Source organism: Arachis ipaensis, chromosome B6, assembly GCF_059453495.1.
Source record: "Arachis ipaensis isolate K30076 ecotype BB chromosome B6, ASM5945349v1, whole genome shotgun sequence".
In the NCBI taxonomy this organism is placed as follows: Eukaryota; Viridiplantae; Streptophyta; class Magnoliopsida; order Fabales; family Fabaceae; genus Arachis; species Arachis ipaensis.
The window spans coordinates 15,755,270-15,777,369 of NC_142441.1; the positions used below are offsets into that span (position 1 = coordinate 15,755,270).

At 36.4% G+C, this 22,100-nt stretch overlaps 3 protein-coding genes across 3 annotated transcripts; 2 read left to right on the forward strand and 1 right to left on the reverse strand.

Annotated features, from left to right (window-relative positions):
• Positions 1–1,231: 1,231 nt before the first annotated feature.
• XRN4 (exoribonuclease 4) lies at positions 1,232–9,929 on the forward strand. The gene is made up of 22 exons (XM_016349969.3): positions 1,232–1,746; positions 2,048–2,150; positions 2,318–2,394; positions 2,479–2,670; positions 2,772–2,891; positions 2,991–3,053; positions 3,143–3,289; positions 3,398–3,562; positions 3,762–3,839; positions 3,953–4,039; positions 4,340–4,420; positions 5,216–5,311; positions 5,822–5,892; positions 6,528–6,656; positions 6,735–6,811; positions 6,895–6,935; positions 7,019–7,093; positions 7,236–7,387; positions 7,485–7,589; positions 7,671–7,746; positions 8,189–8,271; positions 8,687–9,929. The coding sequence occupies exons 1-22, from the start codon at positions 1,285–1,287 to the stop codon at positions 9,324–9,326; spliced, it is 3,120 nt and encodes a 1,039-aa protein (XP_016205455.2). The 5' UTR covers positions 1,232–1,284; the 3' UTR covers positions 9,327–9,929.
• Positions 9,930–11,077: 1,148 nt separating this feature from the next.
• Positions 11,078–12,120, reverse strand: LOC107645842 (Rubredoxin-like superfamily protein). Its single transcript, XM_016349968.3, has one exon. It carries the CDS (start codon positions 11,974–11,976, stop codon positions 11,374–11,376), a length of 603 nt encoding a protein of 200 aa, XP_016205454.1. The 5' UTR covers positions 11,977–12,120; the 3' UTR covers positions 11,078–11,373.
• Positions 12,121–15,655: 3,535 nt separating this feature from the next.
• LOC148554711 (uncharacterized) lies at positions 15,656–20,712 on the forward strand. The gene is made up of 3 exons (XM_088490448.1): positions 15,656–16,367; positions 18,523–20,297; positions 20,708–20,712. Exons 2-3 carry the CDS (start codon positions 18,530–18,532, stop codon positions 20,710–20,712), a joined length of 1,773 nt encoding a protein of 590 aa, XP_088346574.1. The 5' UTR covers positions 15,656–16,367; positions 18,523–18,529.
• Positions 20,713–22,100: the final 1,388 nt, after the last annotated feature.

Below are 22,100 nucleotides of genomic sequence, written 5' to 3' on the forward strand. Positions count from 1 at the left end.
AAGAAACCACCACCACCATCATTATCATCATGGCCTCATCATCATCATCATCAGAAAATTCAAACAATAATCAACAAATTCAGCAACAACAATATTCCAAATTCAAATTTCAGGAACAACAATATTCCACAACAAATTTCACAAAAAATCTAATTCACAGAAGAAGGTGGTGGTGCGGTGGTGCAATGCGGCAGGACGGCAGAGCGGCAAGGCGGCAGGACAGCGAAGAAGAAGCTGGTGGTGGAGTGCGGTGCGGCAGGCGGCAGGGTGGCAGCGCGTCTGAGCGGCAATGCGGTGGTGCAGTGGTGTGGTCCCCCTTCTCTCTCTCCCCTCCTCCCCCTTCTCACACCCCCTTCTCTCTCCCCACCCCCCGCTTCTGTATTCCTTTCTTTCTTTTTATTTTATTTATTTTATATTTATTTTATTTTATAATTTTTGAATTGAGGGATAATTTTGTAATAAAAAAAATTGGTAAAAAGAACGATTTTAAAACAAACTGAAATTTTGGGATCATTTTATAGCAAAAAAAAAGTTAGGGACGATTTTGATTTTCGACCTCTACGTTAGAGACTAAAATCATACTTAACCCAAAATTTTTTTATGAATTTAGTTAATATGTATCTTAAGAATACATAATAAACTTACTGAGGAGAAAATTTTAAATATATTTTTTAATAAATACAAAATAAATATATTAAAAATTTAAATTTTTATATTTTTAATAATTTTTTTTTAATTTGTAAACTTAACATGTGTCCTTAGAATATAAGATAGATAGATTCTATTTATCGTAAAATAAATTAAAAAATCTGATTAACATATTTTAAAATTTATTTTTTTATAGTGCTTGTGTTAAAGAAATTTTTATGAATTTAGTTAATATGTATCTTAAGAATACATAATAAACTTACTATGAGGAGAAAATTTTAAATATATTTTTTAATAAATACAAAATAAATACATTAAAAATTTAAATTTTTATATTTTTAATAATTTTTTTTAATTTGTAAACTTAACATGTGTCTCTAGAATATAATATAGATAAATTCTATTTATCGTAAAATAAATTAGAAAATCTGATTAACGTATTTTAAAAAAATTAACTCTAAAATATAAATTTAAAACTCAGATTTATATGTTTAAAAAAATTAAAATAAAAAATAATAATTTTACCTTTAGATTTGTAGGTTTTTAAAAATATTTAAAATCGAAAATAACAGATCTTATTGTCAGATTTGTGTTTCTGCGTAAAGAAAAAAACACATCAAGTTTCAACCATGCTAAATGCTAAAAAATATCACTGGAAAGCCAACATCAAAATTAAAAAGCGTCGAGGGGACAAGTAAGGGCGCAATTAGGAGAAGGGCAGTTCGGTCCCATCAAATAAGGCGGCCACCACAGTGGCCCGTACATTTCTACACGGCGACACAGATCTCCCCCTATCCCTCATCAGTTACTCACAATTTAGTTTCTCTCTCTTTTTTTCTTTCCCTTTCTCTATCTTCCTGTGCCGGGCCGAACCGTTCCGGCACTATGGGAGTCCCAGCGTTTTATCGGTGGCTCGCTGACCGGTATCCCCTCTCCATCTCCGACGTCGTTGAGGAAGAGGTCCCGGCCGCCTCCGAAGGCGGCGCACCTCCGTTCTTTGTTGATATCTCAAAACCTAATCCCAATGGCATGGAGTTCGACAACATGTACCTCGACATGAACGGCATCATCCATCCTTGTTTTCACCCCGATGGAAAGGTACGCGCTTCTTTTCAACTCTCTTTTCCTTCATTCAATTTGTTATCTCAGCTCTATGTTCATTTTTTCTTCTTTTAGTTAGAGATCTTGCATGTACTATGCTTGATTCATTGACGAAATTCAATATCTATACGTATCTATAGTGAATGGGAAACCTAGCTCGGGAAACAAAGAGAGTAGATTACTATAAATAGTCATTGGAACTTGAACAATGTCTGCTACTGAAATTTTTCTTAAAAGAAACATTTATATTCCGCAAACTGCTTCTTATTACTTCTTGTTGATTAATCTTTAATTGCAGCCAGCACCTGCTACCTATAACGATGTGTTCAAATCAATATTTGATTACATCGACCATCTCGTTTCGTTGGTTCGTCCAAGGAAGCTGCTCTATCTTGCAATTGGTACGGTTCTTTATTTGTTTCTTGCAATGTATTAATATCACTGATTTTGTTGTTGTGAGTACTAAACGAAGTCACTAAAAACTTTGTAGAAACATCAACTAACTTGGTTTGACCATTATCTCACCACTACCATTTCTTTCCACATGTACTTTTTCTTGCCCCTTCAGATGGAGTTGCACCTAGAGCCAAAATGAATCAGCAACGTTCTCGGCGCTTCCGAGCTGCAAAAGATGCAGCTGAGGCTGTAAGATTATGAATATAATTCTCTTTACAATGATCCCCCCACTTTTTCTATGATGATTGTTTGAGTTACAGTCTGATGTTGTAGGAAGCTGAAGAGGAAATGCTGAGGAAAGAATTTGAGGGTGAGTTGGAACTTTTGCCTTCTAAAGACAAGCCTGAGACTTCTGACTCAAATGTCATCACCCCTGGCACTCCATTTATGGCGGTGCTGTCGCTGGCTCTTCAGTATTATGTACAAACTAGATTGAACTACAACCCTGGCTGGCAGAATATAAAGGTTCACTTGATTCCTTCTTGTTGTTATTTTTCTGAATACTTTGTCTCTGCTCTGTATCTATTTATTTATGGAGTTGCATTGGTGATTATTTGAATTTGAAGGTTATACTTTCTGACTCAAATGTCCCTGGCGAAGGAGAACATAAAATAATGGAATATATCCGATCACAACGTAACCTTCCCGGTTTTAACCCAAATACTCGGCATTGTTTGTATGGGTTGGTGAGTATTTTGTCTGATTTAGAGGTTTTGACATTCTCTAATGCTAATAGGTTTGTACTTGCCCAAGTTTTACATGGTTTGTTATAATCATTAAATCAGGATGCTGATTTGATTATGCTTTCGTTGGCTACACATGAGGTTCACTTCTCGATATTGAGGGAGGTTAGTTTATAGTGTTCGACTTTCCTGCTCATTTTTGCTGATTGATTGTCAATGGATTGCCTTGATGATTCATTACCTGGGTGAAACAGGTAATTACTTTCCCCGGACAACAAGAGAAGTGTTATCAGTGTGGTCAAGTTGGCCATCTTGCAGCTGACTGTCGTGGTAAACCAGGTGAAAAACCTGAGGACTGGAATCCTGTTGATGATACCCCCATTCACAAGAAGAAATATCAGGTTAGAGGACTGGAATAGAATGTCATTCTGATTCCTTTTTCCCTTTCGTTCTTAATATTAAACTTAACTGTTGGTCTTTAATTTTAAAGTAATTCCTTGCATTCACAGTTTCTTAACATTTGGGTACTGCGGGAATATCTGCAATATGAATTGGACATACCCAATCCTCCTTTCGTGATTGACTTTGAGCACATAGTGGATGATTTTGTATTCCTATGTTTCTTTGTTGGCAATGATTTTCTTCCACATATGCCAACATTAGAGATTCGGGAGGTAAGCATCTCACAGGCACTGTGTCATATTGAGTTGTAACTTGAACCAGAAGCTGTTTAAACAAGATGTTTCTTGGTGTTTTGCTGATATGCAGTTTTTTTAGCCTGCTTAGGTGATGGTGTTTTTACCTTTACCTTCATGTTTCCTTTCTATGAAATGGTCATTTTGTTCTCTTCATAATTCTTCTCAACTGGTTCAGGGTGCTTTGAATTTATTGATGCATATTTATAGAAAGGAATTCACTGCGATTGGTGGTTATCTTACTGATGCGGGTGAGGTAAATTTTCCTTTATCAAAGCCATTTAAGTTTGTTTCATCTTTCGTTAGTTGCTTGTTTGTGTATTGGTTTTCCAGCAAGTGCTAGACTTGAAATGCCTTTACACTTCTCAGGTTTTCTTAGACAGAGTGGAACATTTTATCCAATCTCTTGCTGTTCACGAAGATCAAATATTTCAGAAACGAGTTCGAATTCAGCAGGTATTGTGAGTTTTGTGATTTGACACACTGCCACTTTTGGATGGGTGATGTTAGCATTCTTATACTTAATCAGTTTTGTGCCACCATAACTGTTAGCTGTTAAAGGTTGTCAAGTTTAATTGGTTTATAGGATAGCGACTTGATTCCATCTGTTTTATGTCTCTGTAGTCTGTTCCAGTGTATTAAATTTGCGGCAGATCATCACAATTTTCCTCATTACAGACAATTAGTTCATATTTTCTTGATAGAATGTTTAAAAGTTTGTTTCCTTATCTTTAATTCTTGTAATTGTATTTTTAGGCTTCAGAAATAAATGAAGAGATGAGAGCAAGGGCAAGAGGAGAAATGCCAGAAGAGCCACGTGCCTCTGTTGTGGATAAGGTTCAATAAGTTTTATTGCCAGAATCTATTAAATTTAGTATTATTTGCCGACTCCCTGAAGGTCTGAACTGGTTTTTGGGAAGACCACCTGTTTGGAACCCCAAAGTAATTCCAGTATCTTTCCAAACATGAACAGTGATTGTATCACATTAACATGCCTGGCAGTTATAGTGTAATAACACTGTTTACCTGTGGTCTGTAGAAGGAAGTTTGGTTCCAGAGCTTGAATTTGCTCGTAGTTTGTTGGTTGCCTTTATGAGGAACCAGTTGGGTGCTATTGGTTTCTACTTGAACTTCCTGTTCGTGTGTTATCTTTGTTATCTAAAATGAAATGCTTGGGCAGCACAAGAAACTTCCTGAACTTGTGACTGCCAACATAAAACAGAGCTTGTGACATCTGATGTTAATCATTCTCTATCTTAACTGTTTGGTTGTTCTGATAAAAAAAGGTTTGCTACTTTTGTGTATTTTCGTAAATCATCTTGATTGCCTGTCTGACAAGCATTTGTCTTGTGAGTGGCTCTTTTGAAACACAGGATGACAACCTTTCTATTTTCCTGGCTAGAGAGTTTACACATTTTCATTTTACATTAGGTGTTCATTGTTGGCTGAAAGTGAAATAAGAATCCCCTTTTTACAGGGTTTACTTATCTTTTTCTGGGTCCCTTTTTTTAAGAGAGTGATCATTAAACAGGAAGTTTGGCTAATGTTTGACTACAGGAAATACAATGACCAAGTACCTAGAAATGCTGAAAATTCCTGTATAAACTACTAAGAGTTTGTTTATCTTGTCAGGTTAAGTTAGGGGAACCTGGATACAAGGAAAGGTATTATGCTGAAAAATTTGGTGTATCAGATCCTGAGGAGATTGAGAAAACTAGGAAAGATACGGTAGGTTCTTTCAACTTTCGCCCTTTAAACTGTCATCCTTGTGAAATTTTTGCAGTCTCTAGCTGTGTGCGTGTTAACCATTAGATCAATCAAACTTCTTATATGCACATTTATGATTTAAGTGGATGTAGTTTCAAAAATTACAAAAATTGACCGCTCTTCATTTTTTCCACTGCTCTTCAACTCTAAATATTTGGTTCAGTATATCTTGTCCTACACAAGCATATAAGATTTCTTTATTCTTTAAAATTGATGCGACACATGCTTTTAGTGTGTGTCGAACACATGATCTCAGGTTTGTTTACCTGCATTCACAAGAACGGAGGGAGTATGCTTGTGGAGTTTCACAAACTGCTGTGCAATTAAGAAGAAAACAAGGACTTGCCATTTTTCTAAATTTTATATTATGTTTTCTTTCTCTATTAATAGTTAATTTTTTGGATTTTATATATCTTACTGAAAAGCTTGTATTGCAGTAGAAGGAAGCTAATTTCTTAGTTGTCCTTGTAGGTCTTGAAATACGTGGAAGGCCTTTGTTGGGTTTGTCGATATTACTATCAAGGTGTCTGTTCTTGGCAATGGTTAGTCATGTTTTATTAGTTAGTGTATGATTATTTTCTGGGTTGAATGTATGATAGATCTTAGGTCTATCATGTTGAAAACTAAAAATTATCTATTAGGTGATTAGTTGTGTTGGATTAGCAAAATTTCTTTCTTATGGTTAGTCATTTTTAGTATAATAGAATGGGGATGTTAGGCAAGTGTTTTTCTATCTCAATGAGTGCTAATTATGAAATCAGATGTCGTTGTATTCCCTCTGCTCTTTTTTATTATGGTTGCCTCTTTCCATTTAATTCCTGAAATTTGAGCATGATGGTTATCAGTGATGGTTTAAAAATTGTGACACTAGAAGGATAAAATAAGAATATAGAATGGGTTGACTTTCTTCTGTCAAAATTTTCTTAAAAACCAAGCGTAGCTTGATCGTTGTGTTCTTTCATAAGCAAGTTTTCTCCCGTAGCATCACTTCTTCATTTTACAAGGAATGTCATATAGGTCAACAACTATGATGGCTAGGTCAGTGGGATATAGACTTTGATGTTTTGCTTTAAGATTATTGTGAATTGCTTGGAAAGGGCTCTTCATCTTTGTTGATATCTTGTTGAATTATCAGGTATGACTGTTCTTAAGTTTTTTACATTGATTGTTTCTTCAGGTACTACCCATACCATTATGCTCCTTTTGCTTCAGATCTTAAAGATCTAAATGATCTAGAAATAACTTTTTTCATGGGGGAACCATTTAAACCTTTTGATCAGCTCATGGGGACCCTACCAGCTTCAAGGTTTTGTTGCTCGCTCCTGTCCTCATATCTATCATGTCATGCTTCCTGTGCTGAGGATTGAAAATTTTGTTGTTGCAGCTCAAGTGCTTTGCCTGAAAAGTATAGGGATTTGATGAGTGATCCAACATCACCTATTTTTGAATTTTATCCTGCTGGTGAGATCACTTCGCCATTAGTGATGTCTTCTTATATGTTTTAGGATGCTTTTTCCTGCCATCACTTAAATTTCTTTTGACAGATTTTGAGATTGATATGAATGGCAAAAAATTTGCTTGGCAGGTAATATATTTTTATCAATGGTTCTGATTTAAGAAAAAAAAAGTTAAGGTTGATTTTTTTCATTAACCTTGACGTGTTTTCAGGGTGTTGCCAAGTTGCCATTCATTGATGAGAAGAAATTGCTTGATGCCACAAGGAAGCTTGAAGGGACATTAACGGTCTGATTTTTTTCCCTTAAAAGAAAAACCACTAACATGAGGACATTTTGGCCCTTTTTACTAGAGGATTGTTGCATATGCACTTGAATCCAGCTTATTGTTAGTTGTGTCCGTTAATGTTATTTAGGATTGTTACGTGCAGGGGGAGGAACAACTCCGTAATAGCAAGATGTATGATTTGCTTTATGTCAGCTTTGCCCATGATTTGGCTCCACATATCGTACTGTACTACCAATATAATAGTAATCTACCTATTCATGAAAGACCTGCTTGGCCAATTGACCCAAATGCTAGGTTGGTGAATATTAATGGTCATAGTTCACAAATCATTTGTAGCATTTTAACAGCTTCATATCATCATATATGCTTGGCTTTTTTTCTTTATTTGCAGTGGTGGAATGAATGGGTTTCTCTGGCTATGCGACAGAAATGTGTTCAGATCCAGTGTATTATCCCCCATTGAAGGATTGCAGGATATTGATCATAACCAAGTTTTGTAAGCTTTTAGCCTTTTTTACCCCTGGTAGATATTTTTGGATATTCATGCAAACTAATGCTGATTGATTTTAAATTTCAGGAATATTACATATTTTAATCCTCGTAAACATAGTCATATCCCAGAACCTCCAGCTGGTGTAGTAATGCCCAAAAAGGTTTGTATTACTTATCTATCTGAACGACTTGTTGATTTCATCCATTGGATGGATCTTCATCACTTGATTTTCTATTTAGAACCACTCAGCCACATGACTCAGATAATTGGTGTGTTTTGAATCATCTACACTGCACCTTTTATTTATTTGAGTTTTTCTCTCTCCAAGAATAATCCATTTCTCTACTGTTTTATTTTGGGTCAATTGTATGAAGACTAGATGCATTTGGTCGAGATTCTTTTGCCAACAAAAACCACTTTTCACATTTCTGTATATAAGTTTCAAAACAATAAGAATCTCAAAAGGATATATGTTCAAACAGAGGGTGTGCGCGTGTTTTTTTTTTCAATATTTTCAATTATAGAAAGAATTGAGTTTTAAAATCCCCATCTGGTAATCTGAAACAATGACACCCATATTTTGACATTGGTTTTGTTTGCAGATATTAAAAGCCATTGATATTAAACCTTTTCCTGTGCTATGGCATGAAGATAATGGTGGTCGACGACAGTTTGGTAGAGAAAGGTCAGAATCTATTTGTATGTCAAGATTCAAAGACTTAGATGGGTGTGCAGTACATTTTTCGTATTCCTGCTCTTATGGATGCAACATTACTATTTGATTAAATTAATAAGTTTAACTTTGCATTTGGGGTATTACCCATTTCTGTTATGCAAAAAGGGTTGATTAAATTAATAAGTTTAACTTTGCATGTGGTAGTGGTACTCGCATTTTCTCCTTGCTGTTGTACAAACATGGTGGAAGACATCATCAGTATTTATTAGTAGTAGTATGTTAATTAGGTTGAGAAGTTCTCAATGCTTTTCAATTTGAATATGTGAAGCCCTTGAGTCATGACATGTGGTCTTTGGAGTGTGCACGGAATTAATAGTTTTGAAACGTTCATGCCTTAATTTGCTGCTTGTGAAACATCTTACAGGCCACACGTACCTGGAGCAATAGCTGGCCCTCAACTAGGAGAAGCAGCACATCGTCTTGTCAAGAACTCCCTTAATATAAAATCAAACAATACGTCTCATGGATTTTCAGAGCAACTTCCAGGGTATAATACAATGAACAGGCTCAGACCAGCTGGGCCCTCTGGTTCTGGAAAATATTATGGTGAGGATACAAGTGGTTATTATGGACACTATCCTAATCAGCATGGCATGATAAATAGGCCGAGATATCCAATCTCTTCTAATGGGGGACCAAGTGACAGACAGAACTTTAGGATGCAGCATCATGAACATCAGTTCCACAATGTGAGAACAGGGTTTTCTGCTTTGACAATGGAGGATGGCATGAGACCTCGGTTATCTGCTCCAAAGACGCCTGCGATGATGTTTTTGAGGCCTCCAAACACGGGATCAGCAAACAATATGCAACAACAATTTGTGCAGAACATAGGTCCTCCGATACCACCTCCAAAGTGGATTACCAAAGGACCAGATACAAATGGAGTATATGCCAGACATCAAGAAGTTGGGTTTGGGGGATCTTATGACAAACAGATGAAGAAGGTTTACCAAATCAGAACACGTCAAACCCAGGATATGCCAGAGTATGGGAACAGATAGTCGTTATTGGATTTTATTTGCCTTGTATCTGAAGTGCCCTTCCTCGGTTGGAGCTCATCCAAGTTCAACGATCAAGTTCGTGGGGAGGGGGTAAGGGCATTTATTTGATACCCTGGTTCAATCGCCATATGCTGATGAGAGCTTTGATTAGACTTATCTGAATGAAGGTGCTGATGTGTGTCTGGCTTCATTACACAGAAGCTCATCCTTAATAGTTGTTATCCAGGCCATGCCAATCGGCAAGGTGCTTGGGCTGTAAGACGTCTTCAGGATTATATGAACTCGAGAATCAGTATTTTAAGCACAATTTGAAGGACGGAGTCAGGAACTGCTGATTGATGTCCATGGCATCAGCCGGGGTAGATTTGTTGTGTATGTAAAATCCTGCTGGGCTCAGCAGTACTTTTAACCTGTACGCACCTGGTGTAAAATAGTTAAATCATTTTTATTTATTAATTCTGCATCGTAGAGAGTGAGAAAAAGGTCAATAGTGCAATTTAAATTAGTTACTTCTATGATGATATCATTAAATATAGAATATGTAAAAAAATGAACTCCTTATGATGGATATCTGGTATGCAAAAAACATTTTGTTCTTTAAAATTTGTACAATCTTAACCAAACTTTGCCTTACATAATAAAGTTGTCAGAGTAAATTTGGATTTGGCATGGTGTTAGAACTTTATTCTGAGATGTTTTTCGAATTTGTGTAGCATTGAATTAGGATTGAGATAAAAAAAATTTCTTTGATATAAAGATATTGTGAACCATTAGATAGTTTAACATGTTTATAACTAAATTATCCAAAGGTCTGCAACATTATCTTCATTTACTTAGCTATCTTTAAAAGATTTTGAAATGTCTTCCTTGAATTAACTATATTTTAGTTAAATGGCTTTTTTCACTTTGTTCATATTCTTAGTGTGAGCATGTATTTTATAGTCGTTTTGAACATGCGTGAACAGTATTCTCAAGGTTTGCTAATTGTGGTCAAATTTTTTTCATGACCAGATTCTATAACGATAAGCACAAAAAAGAAAAAATAAAAATAAAAACTATAATAAAATAAAAACGATTAAGATAAATCTCAGTATATGAAAAGGATATGCTGAGGACAGGAGAGAGACCATAGTACCCTATATATGTAACCCTTAATCTTACTGCAACTGAGTAAAAAAATATTATATGATTGGGTGCAGATTTAGTGTAAAATAAATAAATTATTCTAAGCATATATAAGTATATAACTTCTTATATAGTTATATTTATATGAATAAAAAAATGAGTTAACATATAGTTGTTGCTAAAAGTGTACTATCAAAATTAATTATTAAAATAAATTATCAGTATAAAATATATATTAAAAATAAATTAAATTATATATATATATATATATATATATATATATATATATATATATGATAATGATTAATTTTAGTGTGAAAATAGTATTTTTTAAAAAACTTATCATGACCTGCCTGTCTTTATCGAATCAGCACTGGCTTCTAAAAACGCTGGAAGTAAATATTAAAAAAGATAAAAGAAAATGGAAAATGTAATGAACAACTACATATAGAAGTTGACTGCATATCTCAACATATCTCCACTCGTTGCAAAAATGAAGGGGTAATCTATAATCTCAACCAAAACAGAAGAACATCAGCTAGTTAGCCTCGAGATACAGTTCCGAGTGTTCAGCCAAGTCGTTTTTCGGGGAAGAATAGCTCATAAAATCAATCACACGCACACAGTTTCAGCATATCTATCTATAATTTGAATACTTGCCTCTGATACAATACAATATACATGTTAAGTTCCCAACAAGGCATTGGATAACGAAAAACTACAAGTCTACAACTTTCTTGGAAACTCAACAATATACCATCAAATTCCAAATATAAATCCAACACAAGCACCCTTCACAAATCACACCTCCCCCTCAAACTTAATCATTTTTCTCTTTTTATTTTTTTTTATAATAAAATAAAGACAAATATTAAAAAATAGGAAGTAATAAACCCTTAATTAATTACCTTATGAAACTAAACTATTGTAAGAAGTAGCCACCAAGAAAGAGTGCAAAGAAGAATAACAAGCTGCCATATATAAGCAAAGCCTTCTGACCCGAAGTGAGAGAGTTACCACCGAGTCCAAATTGCTGGTTCTGAGCGAACCCAGCGATCTCAACGCTCTTGCTCTCGAAGAAGCTCTGCGCCGCCCCGCACGTCGGGCAACGCCAATCGTCCGGAAGCTTCTCGAACTGGTACCCCGGCGGGAGCGGATATGAAGGATCCCCAACGGCCTCGTCATACTTGTAACCGCACGAGCGGCATTCGTATATCCCGGTGTTCAGCACCGCGAACTTCTCCTCCAGGCGCCGCTTGTCGAAGCTCTCGGATTCTTCCGGTAGTGGTGGCGGCGGCGAGATTGCCGGTGGCGAATCAGCGTTGTTGTCGGATGTTGGAGGCGTGTCTTCTCTGGTGGTGTCGACGGAGTTAACGACTGTGAGTGTTGGAATATGTTTGGTGCGATTCTTGGAGAGGGGTTTGAGGAGGAGGAGGAAAGCAGGAGTGGGAGAGTGGGGTTTGGGCTTGTTGAGAGGGTGAAGGTGGGAGAAGGGGGTTGAGAGGTGGAAGGTGGCGCAAGCCATTGTTAGGGTTTGGAGATATGGAAACGGTGACGGAAGGTTGGTGGGAATGGAAGTGAGTGTGGGTGGAGGAGAAATGAAGAGGATCCATGGAAACCCATCGCATATGCCCCTTACCAACGACCAGACTTGTGGTTTGGATAAGGTAACAAAATTTCTGCCTTTTTTTTTTTCTGAATTTAAATTTGATACGGGTTTTTTTTTTTTTAATTTAAATTTGGTACGGATTAAAATCGTTTTACAAATGTATTTAATCACATGTCATCGTATTAGTAAAGATAATTATTTTTTATATTAATTATATAAATAGTTATTAGTTATTATTAGAAAAAAATAATTGAAATTATATGATTATATAAAATGTTGTTAGTTATTAAAATTAATTTTTTATTTAAAAAAAATATTTATTTTTATTATTATTATTATTATGGACTTAAATACATTTTTATCCTATATAAAATACCCGTATTTTTTATTTTTAATTCTTATAAATTTTTTTGAAGGACCAGAACTAAATATCTTATCAAAATTATTTTTTGGACAACGTGTCATAAGTTTTGTATTTTGGTCTTATATTGATTTTGGTTTTTTTTTTTTTAAGTCCAAAAGGACAAAGACCAAAACAGAATTTGGAATAAAAATTAAGAGGAGTTATGCAAGATTTAACACACAGATAAGGTCCCCGCTCATTCATCACAAAAGAGCAAAGGAAAGAGGACTTTAACCATATGTGAACTTTTAAAAGAGAGGTTTGACAACTATAATAATAATATATAATTTTGTAAAATTTTTAATTAGATTTTTATATTTTTTTTAATTGAGTCTTTGTATCAATTTTTTTAAATTGGGTCTATATATTTTTTTTATTTGGGTTTTTGCATTATTTTTTTAATTGGATCTTTATACAATTAAACCAATTACTGTAAAAAAGAACCTAATTGAAAAAAAAAGTTGGTGCAAAGATCCAATTAAAAGAAAAAAAAATTTAGAGACCTAATTAAAAATTTTGCAAAACTATAGAAACCAACAGAGTAATTAAACCTAAAAGAAACTCAGATGCCAGACAAGAAGAGTAAGTTAGCATGGAGCATGAAAAGAATACTCTATGGAACTTTAGAGACAAACCGAAACAGGAAAGAGAGAACAGAAAAAAGGGAGGAATTTACATAATAGAATTGGCTAAAGATGATGATGATGACACAGCGACTGAGGTGCAGATCAATTCAGAGCAGAAGAATGGAGAGCAATGTGAATTGGAACTGGTACAAATTGTTAGAGCAGAATATTGTTTATGCAAGTGGATATGACAATAACAGAAGCAACAAAATAGAATAAGAAAATGAAGATGGTGGACAAAAGAAGATGACTGAGGAGGCGGACCTCATCAAGCCCCACCAGTAGCCATGATCATAAATTGGAATTGTCGCAAGTTGACGGCTCCTGCGATGGTAGCTGAATTGCTAAACTTGCGTAAGAATTTTAGGCCGTCCCTTTTGTTCTTTATGGAAACTAAAGCTAGTAAGCAGAATAGTGATAGAATTAGAAAGAAGTTAGTTTATGATAACATGTTTTGTGTGAAAGCCCAAAACATGTCCGGGGGCTTTGTATCTTTTGGAAAAGTAATATATATATTTGTGTTTATGCTTGGTGTCACAATTATACTAAAGCTAATATAACAAGTAGTAAATAATAATAAGTGGGAAGAAATTTTTGTGTATGGAAATCCTGATTACAGAAGGAGAAGAGAATTGTGGAGAGAACTTACAAATAGGAATGCTAATTCAGATTTATCTAAGATTTTCATAGGTGACTTTAATGATATTATTTCTCAAGATAAAAAGATTAGCTTACATCTTAAACCAAATAGTCAGATTCAAACTTTCAAAAAATTTGTTGATGAAAATGCTCTCAAGGATTTGGAATTGAAATGAATGAAATACACGTGGTTTATCAATCCTAGAAATGGTTTTGTCATGAGGGAGAAGATCGATAGAGCTATGGTCAATTGGGGATGAAAAAGGCTCTTCTAACATGCTACTCTCATGTCTCTACCATCTTTAAATTCTGATCACACCCTTTTGGAACTCAATGTTGATCCCAAAGACAGGAGAAGTAAGGTTTGCGAAAATTTTGTGAAAAAAGCTTGGAATAAAAGTGGAAGGACAAGAAATAATCGGTGGATTGATATCACTCAAAGGATGGATAATTGCAAGAAGAAGATAGCTAGATGGAGCAAAATAACCTTTAAGTGGGTTGATATAGAGATAGAAAGGATGAAAAGAAAATTAAAACAAGTCCAAGAGGGTGAGTTTACTGCGGAATAGCAAGAAACAATTCAGTACTTAAAGAAAAAAATAACTCGATTATAGAAACAAGACGAAAAATACTAGGGTCAAAGGGAAAGAGTTAAGTGGTTAAAGATGGGGACAAGAATACTTCTTTCTTCCGTGCATCAACCATTTAAAGAAGGGATAGAAATAGAATTTAGAAATTGAAGAACTGTAGGGGCGAATGGATTAATGGAGAAAAGGATATAATGAAATTGACAGAAGATCACTTTATTAACCTGTTCACGGCCTCTGACGATCTTAAAATAGAGGAATGCATTAGCAGAGTGCTTAGGAGAGTTATGAAAGAGTATTATCATCAGTTAGGAATTTCACACAAATAATTCCGTTGATAGTATAGTTCCAACCAACAAATAATACTCAATCAAAGATTAATTTTTGGTTGTCACAAGTCCAACCCAATAAAAATAACCGAGAGTATTAGTCCCGGATCGTCTTCTCAAGAAATTGCAGTGAGGTATGCATATTATTAGTTACGGTATCCAAGGGGTGGGTCGGTAAAAAGGCAAGAAAATAAATGACAACAAAAGTAAAGCAAGAAATTAAAGAAAGCAAGTAATAAAGAGAGACATTCATGACAAGGATTGAGAATATAGGCTTTCTATCCCAGTCACTAATCATAACAATAATTAACAAGAGTTAATCCTATTTCGTCATCTTCAACATATTAAACTTATTGAGAGAAAGTCAAATAAGACTAGTTAATCTCAATCCAAAAGTCCTAATCAGCTTACTAATTGAATTAGCAAGAGATTAGAGTCAATGAAAAAATATTAATTAATAACTCTAGATCACCAATCTAAATTGGGTATTCATGACTCAAGATTGCCTAATTTTTCTTTCCAAACCAAGAATGCTCAAAAAGCTACTTTAACATCCAACCAAATATTTTATCAAACACTTGGAATGCATAAAAGGAAAGTATCATAAAATTGCAAGAATATTAAATCTACGACTACTCAATGCAAGAAATTAACAATAACAACTAAGGAAAGCACATTAAACATGAAATACCTCAAAATTGCATTAAAAAGAATGAAAATTAACAAGAGTATGAACATAAAAGCAACCAAAATGAGAAATTAACAAGAAGAAATAGGAAAATCAAGACAATAGAACAAGGAATTGTATAGAAAATAAGATGAAAAAAAGAAATTAAACTTAGATCTAAGAGAAAAATAAACCTAAGAACCCTAATTCTAAAGAGAAGAGGGAGCTTCTCTCTCTAGAAAACTAACCTACATGATCCTAAGCTAATCTAATTGCTCCCTGTAAACCCCGGTTAAATTAGTAGATAATTAGTCAATAAATTAGTTTTTAATAAGGAGGATTAGAAATGTGAATGCTATATTAAATTAGGGTAGAGCTCATCGAAACGAGAATTTTGACACTAATTTCGAAGAAAACGGTCCAAAATTGGACCGAAAGGATCGAACCGGTTGAACCGAATCCGAACCAGGCTATCGGTCCAACCGGACCAGCCCATTAAAAAGAGCCACGGGCTCTTTTTCCCTCATTTCCTCAAGGACGCAGCTGAGCTCCAGGGAGAGGAAAGGAACGCCGAACCTTTACGGCAAAGTTCCAAATCCCGTAATTCCTCCGTTCGAGCTCCGATCGCCGCACCGTTTGCGGCCACGCGTTCACCGCGTCGAGCTCTACATTTCTACCGGAACAATTTCATAGGTAACTTGTTTAATCACTCTCAGCTTCATCTTCCCCCAATTTTCGAATTTTAAGTGGGAATATTGAATTTCTTTGATTTATGATGTTTTAGGATCCAATTAGCTTGAGAGAAACGTTCACTCTTGCTTATGTGAAGCTTGGGTAAGGTGAGGATACGATAATTCTATTTTAATTTCATTAAATTTGAGCTTTGATTATTAAATTGGGTATATATGTATTATGAATGTGTATTAGGTTGAAAATAAATAATTGGAGCTTGAAATTGTGAATACTGGAACTTGGAGGAAGCGGATTAGTTGAGTTTTGAGGGGCTGTTTTGGTTTTGAATAAATAGCTTTGGTCGTTACGTGGAAATCGGCTAAGGTATGGTTTAGGTTTCTTGCATTTAATATATAATGTTCTGTGAAAACTTAGGCTAGATGACCATTGGATAAGTTGGAATGCAGGTGTATGTTTAATGTTTAGTAATTTATCGATGAATATATTTGGTTGAAGTTTATTGGATAATTAGTTTTTAATTTTGGATGGTGAATGTTGTTATGTTAATTTGGAGAGAATTATGGTTGAATGTTATTGTTGATTAACTAATAATTTGGTGAATTATTGATTTGAGGTATTTTGTGTTAAAAGCCTAGGATTTGTGAACTATGATCCTTAGTTGAATTTTGGTTGTTGGATTTGAATGTTGTATGAGTTTAATTGTTGATTTGAGGTAGATTTATTGTGGTGGTTGTTATGATGATGAGAAAGGGTATGTTGAATTGAAAAGAATACAGGTTTGGACCCGAACAGGGTGGCAAAGTCCGAGTTTTAGAGGAGATACTGCCGAAATTTTATAAAAATTAGAGATTTTGTTTATATGATTATCTAAAAAGATTTAGATTTAAAGGTTTGATTTTGAGTTATTAAGAAAATGAGCATGTTTTAAGTTTAGTTCATTTGGAAAAGAATGAATTATGTTTTGAATTGGAACTATTGATGGACGGAATGAGAGGTGTGATAATGAAGGATAATGATTGAATATGATTGACATATAATGATGAATGAGATGTGATTGAGAATGATGTGGATGTTGATGAATTTTAATTGAATTATTTATATGGCTTATGAATTTGAACAATCTGAGATACGAGATTCCCTGGATTAAGTGCCGTGGCTTGCCACCACGTGTACCAGGTTGAAAACTCGATACTCTGTTGACCCTACGACGTAAGTGTGACCGGGCACTATATAAATTCCCGGGAATGTTACCCCCATTGAGCAATATTGATTATTTGAGAAAAATCTATGCATAGACTCTTGGGGATGCACGTCGGGGGACCGTCTAAGGACAATTCAGACTTGTCGGGTTGGCTGGATAACCGACAGATGAGCCTCATCAGCCATAGGACAGGCATGCATCATATGCATATTACTTGAATTACGTGCTTATGCTCTAATTGGGTGTGCCTATCTGTATTTGCCATGCTAAATGTGTATTTGTTACCTGCAGTAATTGTAACTTTCTTGTGTTTGCCTTTATCTGTTTATTTGTCTGTGAAAATGCATGATGGAATTGGAGGTATGGAGGAATGGCAGTATAGGATTTAGATTTAAGGTTAAGTTAAGTTAGGATTAAATATTTTTAGGAAACCACCTTTTAAGGCTTCTGTTTAATACTTTAAGCTCTACAATCTGAGTGTCGGCGTTCTAGGATTGCCTCTGGCATTCCCAGGACCTTATATATTATGTGTGTGGCACCTTTACCATACTGAGAACCTCCGGTTCTCATTCCATACTATGTTGTTATTTTTCAGATGCAGGTCGAGAGGCATCTCGTTAGGCGTCTGGACTCTTGAAGCGGAGTGGTTACTGGGATATTTTGTTATGTTATGATGTATATATATGTACTTAGATTTCTCTCCGCATGACTTATTCTTTTTGATCCTCTTAGAGGTTTATGGAGAGGCAGGATTGTGTGTATGTACTTTTGGGTTTTGGATATGTATGTATATATGTGTAAATATTCTCCGGCCAGTCTTGACTTCGCAGGCTGAGTTAGGAGCTTGTTATTTTGTATCTTTGGCACTCTATTCCTACTTCTGTTATCTTATGTTTGACAGTTACGGTTTTCTTAGCATGCAAGTTAACTCGTTCCTTGAGCGTTGCGCTCTTATCTCGCGATTTTTATTTCCCCTATCCTTCAAGGCTCCTAGTATATTATAACTCTTCTACTATTATATGTACTTATTTTATTTTAGAGGTCGTAATACCACATCACCTCTGTTTTACGACTTAAGCGTAAAGCTTTGTGTGGTAGGGTGTTACATTATGGTATCAGAGCAGTTCGTTCCTATAGAGCCTGAAAGACGGACTGATTGTACTTCTGTGCATTCTCTGTATATGTGTTTATGTGCTATTAGGATATCTGATTGATATATATGGCATAAACGTTTGTGAGCATGCATTTGGAACTTAAAGCATTAGACCTGCGATATTGAGACTGATCAACTTAATATCACTTGTTTGGTGTGTATAGGGACCAGATGTCGACTCGCGGACGCGGTCGCGGGCGAGGTAGAGGTAGGACAGGCACCGTTACTCCTGTACCCACAGGGACTGATCCAGTAGACTTTATGGCTGCCTTGGGAAATATGGCTGCAGCTATGCAGGCAACAGCTGAGGCACTGGGTAATCAGATAAATCAGGGTAATCATGGGAACAATAATGATGAGGACGGTCCTATGACACTTGCTACATTTCTGAAAGTTCGCCCTCCGACTTTTAGGGGAACCTCAAATCCCACTGATGCAGATAATTGGATTCAGGCTATGGAAAGGGCATTACAGGCACAACAGGTTCCTGAAGAGCAATGGGTTGAATTTGGAACTTATCAGTTGCAAGGTGAAGCTCAGTATTGGTGGCAGGGAACACGACGTATCCTGCAGCCTGATGGTGCTGCGATTCCTTGGGAGGTTTTCCGGACAGAGTTCTATAAGAAGTACTTTCCTAATTCAGCCAGAAATGCCAAGGAACTTGAATTAATGCAGTTAAAGCAGGGACAGATGACTATTGCTGAGTATACTAGCAAATTTGAGGAGTTATGTCGCTTTTCTCGTATCTGTCAAGGTGCGCCTGAAGATTTTGCTGAATGGAAGTGTATTAAATATGAGGGAGGTCTTCGGAGCGATATTCTGAGCTTCGTTGCCCCAATGGAGATCAGGGTGTTTTCTGAATTGGTGAATAAGAGTAGGGTGGCTGAGGATTGTGTGAGGAAGGCGGCAGCAGAGAAAGGAAGTTTGAGGGTGCCTTTTCAGAGGCCTTCAGGGAGGAACTTTGCTCCGAGAGGTAGGAATTTCAAGCGTGGAGGCTTTGTTCCGCAGCAGACTCAGGGTCAGGGTAATTATAGAAGGCCGAATATTACTGCTAATCAAGGAAAAAGGTTTGGGAAGCAACCACAGCAGGATCTGAATTGTCAGAAGTGTGGAAAATATCATCCTGGAGTTCCGTGTAGATTAGGACTTGGAGTGTGCTATTCCTGTGGACAGCCCGGGCATATAGCCAGTAATTGCCCTGAGAAGAAGAAGTATGAGACTGGTAGGGTGCAGCAGCCAGGGAGAGTATACACCACTTCTACCATAGGTGCTGAGGGATCTGAGACACTGATTAGAGGTAATTGTGAAATGGCTGGTAAAATCTTAAATGCTTTATTTGATTCAGGAGCGTCTCATTCATTTATTGCATTTGAAAAGGCCCTTGAATTAGGATTGAGAATGGTGGTTTTAGGTTATGATTTGAAAGTATATAATGCTACTCATGAAGCTATGGTGACTAGGATAGAATGTCCACAAGTTCCTTTTCGAGTGCAACAACGTGAATTTGTGCATGATTTGATTTGTTTGCCTATGACTGGTCTTGATCTCATTTTGGGATTGGATTGGTTATCCAAGAATCATGTTTTGCTTGATTGTTCTGAGAAGTCAGTACAGTTTATGCCAGAAGGGTCAGAAGCACCGGTTGTGGTGAATAGTTACTATTTGAATTCTATGATAGTAAACTGTTCTGGAACCGAATGTCAGGGTACTATGTTATTAACTGCGGGAGTATCAGGTGATGATCAGAGTTTAGAGCAGATTCCCGTTGTATGCGAATTTCCAGATGTGTTTCCGGATGATATTAATGAATTCCCACCTAACCGAGAGGTTGAATTTGCAATTGAGTTGGTACCTGGATCCGGTCCAATTTCAATTACTCCTTATAGGATGTCGCCTTTAGAAATGGCTGAACTGAAAGCTCAGCTGGAAGATCTGTTGGGTAAGCATTTTATCCGACCAAGTGTTTCTCCGTGGGGAGCGCCAGTGTTACTGGTAAAGAAGAAGGACGGGAGTATGCGGCTGTGTGTCGATTATCGGCAATTGAATAAGATCACTGTGAAGAATAAATATCCGTTGCCTAGAATCGATGATCTAATGGATCAGTTACAGGGTGCCGGTGTGTTTTCTAAGATTGACCTGCGATCCAGATATCATCAGATAAGGGTTAGAGACGAGGATATTCCGAAAACTGCTTTCAGAACGCGTTATGGTCATTATGAGTATACAGTGATGTCTTTCGGGTTAACTAATGCCCCGGCAGTATTTATGGATTATATGAACAGGATTTTTCGACCGTATCTGGACAAGTTTGTTATTGTCTTCATTGATGACATTCTTGTTTATTCTAAGACTGAAGAGGAACATGCTGATCACTTGCGGATTGTGCTTCAAATTCTGAGAGATAGGAAGTTATATGCTAAGTTATCTAAATGTGAGTTCTGGAAGAGTGAAGTGAAGTTTCTCGGCCACGTGGTGAGTAAGCAGGGGATAGCTGTGGATCCTGCTAAGGTGGAAGCAGTGATGAATTGGGAGCGACCAACTTCAGTGACAGAAATCAGGAGTTTCTTAGGTTTGGCGGGGTATTATCGCAGATTCATTAAAGGATTTTCACAACTCGCCTTACCTTTAACTAAGTTGACTAGGAAGGATACGCCTTTTATCTGGACTCCGGAATGTGAAAAGAGCTTCCAGGCATTGAAGCACAAGTTGACTACTGCACCTGTATTGGTATTACCTGAACCAAGTGAACCGTTTGAAGTGTATTGTGATGCATCTCTGAAAGGGTTGGGGTGTGTTTTGATGCAACACCAGAATGTTGTAGCATACGCCTCACGGCAGTTAAGGCCGCATGAGATGAACTACCCGACACATGATTTAGAACTTGCCGCTGTTGTGTTTGCTTTAAAGATTTGGAGGCACTATCTCTATGGTGTTAAGTTTCATGTTTTCTCAGACCATAAGAGTTTGAAGTATCTTTTTGAGCAGAAAGAATTGAATATGCGTCAGAGGAGATGGATGGAACTTCTGAAAGATTATGATTTTGAATTGAATTATCATCCAGGAAAAGCGAATGTTGTAGCGGACGCTTTGAGTCGGAAGTCTTTATATGCAGCTTGGATGATGCTACGGGAGGAAGAGTTACTGAAGGCATTCCAAGGTTTGAATTTGGGAGTTAGAGAAGAATCTGGAATCCTGTGTTTGAGTCAGTTGCAAATTTCTAGTGATTTTAAATCAGAACTTCTGAAGGCTCATCAAGATAGTGAAGCGTTACGTAAGGTATTACCAGCAGTTGAACAGGGAAAACAGTGGAGAATGTCAGAAGGTCATGATGGTTTATGGAGGTTCAAGAATCGGATTATTGTGCCTGATGTTGGAGACCTACGACAAAGTATCTTGAAGGAAGCTCACAAGAGCGGGTTTTCAATTCACCCAGGGAGCACTAAAATGTATCAGGATCTGAAAGCGATGTTCTGGTGGCCAGGTATGAAGAATGATGTGGCATTGCATGTATCTAAATGTTTAACGTGTCAGAAGGTTAAGATTGAGCATCAGAGACCATCAGGGACCCTTCAGCCTTTAGAGATTCCACAATGGAAATGGGAGAGTATCGCAATGGATTTTGTAATAGGGTTGCCTAGAACCCGATCTGGTTGTGACGCTATTTGGGTGGTTGTAGATCGACTAACAAAATCAGCTCACTTTCTTCCTATCCGAATAAGTTGCACAATGGAGGAATTGGCTC